A 5,853-nucleotide genomic window follows, 5' to 3' on the forward strand; every position below is an offset into this window, starting at 1 on the left:
AATGCTGATGATAAGGCAGGTCTGACTTATTTTTTTTTTTAATATAATTATTTATTTTATTTATTCATTTATTTTTATTTGACCAGAGAAAGACGGAGAAAGCAAGCTGCCAGGTCCGGGACTCGAACCTTGGTCAGCCATGTGGGAGTGTCCAGCACCTTAACCACCACACCACCTGCTGGTTCCCCTGACTTACTATTTTTATAATAATCATTTTGTAATCACAAAATGGCTGTGATTCTAGTTTATCTACAATCAGCCATAAGAAAAATAACAACATAGATGGAGTAATTGGGGGGGGGTTTGCTATAGGGCATGTGCGCTTGCGAGAGAGACAGAGACAGGAAAGCAAGAAATCACCCCCCAGAGGGGATGGCCACGCCGCAATCCTTTCTCCTCATGGGATCTTGGGCACACACACACATGCGCCCGGCGTGAGTTTAAGCCACTGGGTCTGGGACGCGAACCGCGGTTGACTACATGGGAGTCCAGTGACATAGCCATTACACTAACTGCTGGTCCCAGATGGAGTAATTTTTGGAAGTAGTGATTGTTCATATGCATATCCTTGTCTTGCCATTAAATAAATTATAAAATCACTGTGTTTTTATTTTCTAGGTGATTCCGATATCATTAGAAGTATGCCCGAACAGACCGGTGAAAAGTAAATCATGCAACATTTTTCTTTAATAAAGCTTGCCAGAGCTTGTTTTAAAAACACTGAATCCGTTTCAGTTATTTTCTTTATATCTTCATTTCTGTACACTTTCCTGAAGGCAGAATTACAGAAAATGAGGCTAATCTAGATGTGGTGCCAAGACATCGGTGACAAGTTACTGGTCTCAGTTTCTGTTTTCCTGTTTTTGTGAAAGGAGTGTATTGAGTACCTTTATAGTACTAGATTTTTGAGAAAGTGAATTTTCATAATTCCAGTCTCAGGATGTGGTTTGCATTTTATACGTGTATGTTTGAGAGGCAGCAAAGTTAACATATCCAGACTTAGGGTAGCATTACAGTTTTCCAAATCTTGAGTAGTAAAAAGGATTAAGCAAGGGCCAGCTGGTGGGATAGTGGTTGACCGGGCTGGATCCCACATGGCTGACTGCGCAGTTTGAGTTCTGGACCTGGCGGCTTGAAAACCACCATGTACTTTGTGTGTCTGTGTTCAAAATCCTGAAGAATGGAGGAGAGGGAGTTGTGGCATGACTATTCCTCCCTAGGGGTTGCTTTCTCATTTTCCCTCTCACACTCTAGTGAGTGAGCACATGTGCTTCAAAGCAAAATCAAAAAAAAAGGATGAAGTGAAATAGGTTTCCCTGCCCAAACTGATGTCAAAAGCAGGGACAGGGACATTTATTTTATTGAACTTGAATGAAGAAGGGTCTTTCATAAGGTTATGCAAAGTTTGGAGTAGAAGAAATGTACTTGGAAACCACAGTAATTCTAGGTTTTCAATTAGTTTGTGAACAGTGGAGGTGGAGGGCAGGAAGTAAGTGCATGTGCCCTGGGACCAATGGTTAGCGTAATGGATATGTCTCTGGACTCCCGTGTAGCCTACCAAGTCCCGGACCAAGTGGCTTAAATTCATGCTGTGTGTGTGTGCATGTGTGCCCAAGATCCCGAGAGGAGAATGGAGAAGGGATTGTGGCGAGGCCATCCCCCTGGGGGTGATTTCTTGCTTTCTATCTCTGTCTTTCTGGGGAGCATATGTGCCCTATAGTAAAAAAACAGTGCATGTGCCCTGTAGCAAAAAAAAAGGGGGGGGGGCAGTGGCATAATGGGAAGATGTATGTGTGACAGCTGGGGCTGCATGGTAAGTTGAGGTTCATTTCCTGGCCCAACCTAACTGTTCAGTACCTTGTCCTAGCTAACTGGGAGGCAGGAGCTGGGGGAGCTTGATACTGGTGTGAACGTGAATGAAGCTGGGTCATCTGGAAGACAGTCGTCTCTACGAAAAAATTTTCTCTTTCATAAGCTCTCTTGCAACTAAGGTAAGTCTGAGCTCCCCCTTGAGGGGGCTGATCCATCTGCCTGAGGTAGCATCTAGTTTTCCCACTTCCCCCTTTTCCAGCCAACTTATCACACGTGTTTCTGAGGGCAAATCCAACATCCTCTTGGATAGTTCAGGTGCCCCTGAGTAACCTTAGGACCCTTTTTCTGACAGTAATCACATCTGTCTGTCTACCAAATGAAAGTCCAGGACAGAGACTAACATACTCAACTTTGTTACAAAGTGAGTAATGACTTTAAGGACTTACATTTTGTGTTAATTCTTTTCATTGGTATGTGATTGTGTAGTCCAGAATTTTGACTGGATAATTCTTTGTTGTGAAGGACTGAATTTTATCTTCACCCTGTTTTTCTATTTGAAGGTCTTTGAGGAACTGCCCTGTCCTTTGGGTAGATATCCAGGAGTGGAATTGCTGGATCATGTAGGTCTATTATCTTCATCCCGTTTTGTGTGGTTTGTTTTTTAGGATTTTTGCTACAGGGCATGTGCACCCACCGGACAGAAGAGAGAAAATGAGAAATCTAACTAATGGCTAACCCTGCAGGAGGGATAGCCATGCTGCAATTCCTTCTCCATTCTCCTTGGTTTGTTTGTTGTTTTTTTTTTTTAAAGAGATTTTTATTATAGGTCGTGTGTGCTCATAGGAAAGCAGAGACAGAAAGTGAGAAATCACCCCCTGGGGTAATGGATGGACACATCGCAATCCCTTTTCCATTCTCAGGATTTTGGTCACACACACACATGCAACTGATGTTTTGTTTTGTTTGTTTTGTTTTTTGGGTTTTTTAAAGAGATTTTTGCTATAGGGCATGTGTGCTCATCAGAGAGACTAGAAGTGAGAAATCACCTGCCAAGGTGATGGCCACACCACCACAATGCTTTCTCCTCCATTCTCTTGGGATTTTAGGTATGCATGCACATGCGCCCGGCATAAGTTTTAAGCTGCCAGGTCCAGGACTTGAACTACATGGGAGTCCAGTGACATAACCATTATACCACCTGCAGGTCCCATCTTGGAATTTTGAGTGTGCACTCGTGTAGCACCAGGTCCGGGACTTGAACTGTAGTCAACCATGTGAGAGTTCAGCACCTTAACCATCATACCACCTGCTGGTCCCTCTCTTCATCTTGTTAATAGTAGTTCTCCAACATCTTTTGCATGTATTTTAGTTACTACTTCCTGTTTGCTTCAAGTGATAATTTAGGGATTGGAATCTGCTGCCAAGTGCTTTCCTTAGGTAAGCAAAGAATTCATCCTGCCCTTTCATTCGCTCAACATACACTAAACTAAAGCACCATCTCTGTATCAAATACTTTTGGCTGCTGAAATGAGGTACTCTGCTAAGTGGTTTATATGCTAACACATTTAACCCAGCAAGATAGTACTATTAGTTTCCATTTTACAGATGAAATCTAAGCATGGAAAGGTCACAATAATTGACAATTAGAATGCAAAAACCCTTACACTGAAAATAGGTGGTAAAAATGAGAATATTTTAAATTTGCTATAGGATATGTGTGTTCACTAGAGAGAGAAAGGGAAGGGAAGTGGGAAAGTAAGCCACCAGGTCTGGGACTCGAACTGCAATCAGCCATGTGGGAGTCTAGTGCCTTAACCACCACGCCATCTTCTGGCCCCCCAAAATAAGGAAATATTTTAAATTTTAGACATTTTTTTTTCTTTTTTGAGAGGTTTTTTGCTATAGGGCACGTGCGCTTGCCAGATAGACAAGAGAGAGACAAAGAGACAGAAAGCGAGAAGTCACCCCCCAGGGGGGATGGCCACGCCGCAATCCCTTCTCTGTTCTCTCGGGATCTTGGGCACGTACACACACGTGCCCGGCGTGAGTTTTAAGCCACCAGGTCCAGGATGCGAACCACGGTCGACTACGTGGGAGTCCAGCAACATAGCCATTATGCTAACTGCTGGTCCCAATTTTAGACAATTTTCAAGTTAAATATCTTGGATTAATTTTAAAAATCAAAATTAAAAAAAAATCAGCAGAGATGGGAAAACTGAGTAAGAAGCACCCCTCAGTAAAGTGTGGTCATGCCATAATCTCTTCACCTCCATTTCTCTGGCCTGTCAGGATTTGGGGCACAAATACACACATGCCCAGTGTTGGCCAGGTGGGATCCAGCTCTGTTAACCACTAGACCAGGTGACCAGCCCTTTAATTTTATTTTTAATTGCCAAAGAGTACGAGCTCTTCAGAGACTGAAAGGGAGAAAGCAATCCCTAATAGGGTGAGGACATGCCACAATCCAGTCTCTATTTTTGTTGTTGTTGTTGAGAAGTTTTTGCTATAGTGCATGTGCACTTGCCAGAAAGACAGAGAGACAGTCTTGTTTCTCCATCCTGTTGGAATTTGGGGCGTGGGTGCACACAACCCAGTGCGTCTTAATTGGGAGGAGCTGATTCAGCAGCCAAGACCTGAAATTGACTGGCTTAACAGGCCAATATATATATATATTTTTGGTGTGTGTGTGTATGCATATAAATTTGGACTTCAGTTGATAGTCTCTTCACTGTCATGTGACTCAGAAATGCAGGCTGCTTCCATCCCATAGCTCTACCATCTCTCTGTCCTTCTTGGTGAACTAGCACTTACAGTACGAGTGTCCTTCTTTGGCTCTTCTTACAGCTTTTGTCTTGAGGTCTATTTTATCTGATACCAATATAGTGACTGTAGCCTTTTTTTCAAATACTTATTTTATTTAACTTTATTTGTTTTAATTTGACCAGAGAGTGACAGAGAGAGAGAAAGTAAGCGAGAAAGAAAATCACCACAGTCGGCCATGTGGGAGTCTAGTGCCTTAACCACCACGCCATCTTCTGGCCCCCCAAAATAAGGAAATATTTTAAATTTTAGACATTTTTTTTTCTTTTTTGAGAGGTTTTTTGCTATAGGGCACGTGCGCTTGCCAGATAGACAAGAGAGAGACAAAGAGACAGAAAGCGAGAAGTCACCCCCCAGGGGGGATGGCCACGCCGCAATCCCTTCTCTGTTCTCTCGGGATCTTGGGCACGTACACACACGTGCCCGGCGTGAGTTTTAAGCCACCAGGTCCAGGATGCGAACCACGGTCGACTACGTGGGAGTCCAGCAACATAGCCATTATGCTAACTGCTGGTCCCAATTTTAGACAATTTTCAAGTTAAATATCTTGGATTAATTTTAAAAATCAAAATTAAAAAAAAATCAGCAGAGATGGGAAAACTGAGTAAGAAGCACCCCTCAGTAAAGTGTGGTCATGCCATAATCTCTTCACCTCCATTTCTCTGGCCTGTCAGGATTTGGGGCACAAATACACACATGCCCAGTGTTGGCCAGGTGGGATCCAGCTCTGTTAACCACTAGACCAGGTGACCAGCCCTTTAATTTTATTTTTAATTGCCAAAGAGTACGAGCTCTTCAGAGACTGAAAGGGAGAAAGCAATCCCTAATAGGGTGAGGACATGCCACAATCCAGTCTCTATTTTTGTTGTTGTTGTTGAGAAGTTTTTGCTATAGTGCATGTGCACTTGCCAGAAAGACAGAGAGACAGTCTTGTTTCTCCATCCTGTTGGAATTTGGGGCGTGGGTGCACACAACCCAGTGCGTCTTAATTGGGAGGAGCAGTGTATGAGAGATGATCTTTTGAGACACTAGGGGGAGCTCAAACATAGCAGTGAAATAGGATTAAGCCTACTGGAAGCCTGAATTGATTATATCTCAAAAATAATAACCCAAGTCAATACTACTTCCTAATGAAGAATTGTGTTTTCAGCATCAAATGGACTACTCGAATATAAATATAAACTCAGTGTTTAACACTTTGAGTCACAACTTTTATACCTG

At 42.8% G+C, this 5,853-nt stretch overlaps 1 protein-coding gene and 1 non-coding gene across 2 annotated transcripts in view; both read left to right on the top strand.

Moving 5' to 3' along the window:
* LOC114009864 (small nucleolar RNA SNORA72) overlaps nucleotides 1-16 on the top strand; it is a 135-nt gene extending 119 nt beyond the window's left edge. The window contains exon 1 of the small nucleolar RNA XR_003551262.1: nucleotides 1-16. This exon is cut by the window's left edge and continues 119 nt beyond it. This is a non-coding gene — a small nucleolar RNA (small nucleolar RNA SNORA72).
* RPL30 (ribosomal protein L30) overlaps nucleotides 1-725 on the top strand; it is a 3,106-nt gene extending 2,381 nt beyond the window's left edge. Inside the window, exon 4 of the mRNA XM_006159722.3 lies at nucleotides 619-725. Coding sequence (XP_006159784.1) covers nucleotides 619-668 — 50 coding nt within the window. The 3' untranslated portion in view covers nucleotides 669-725. The remainder of the gene's footprint in view (nucleotides 1-618) is intronic.
* Nucleotides 726-5,853: the final 5,128 nt, after the last annotated feature.

The sequence above is a fragment of the Tupaia chinensis genome, unplaced genomic scaffold, assembly GCF_000334495.1.
Source record: "Tupaia chinensis unplaced genomic scaffold, TupChi_1.0 Scaffold000646_1, whole genome shotgun sequence".
Taxonomy (NCBI): Eukaryota; Metazoa; Chordata; class Mammalia; order Scandentia; family Tupaiidae; genus Tupaia; species Tupaia belangeri.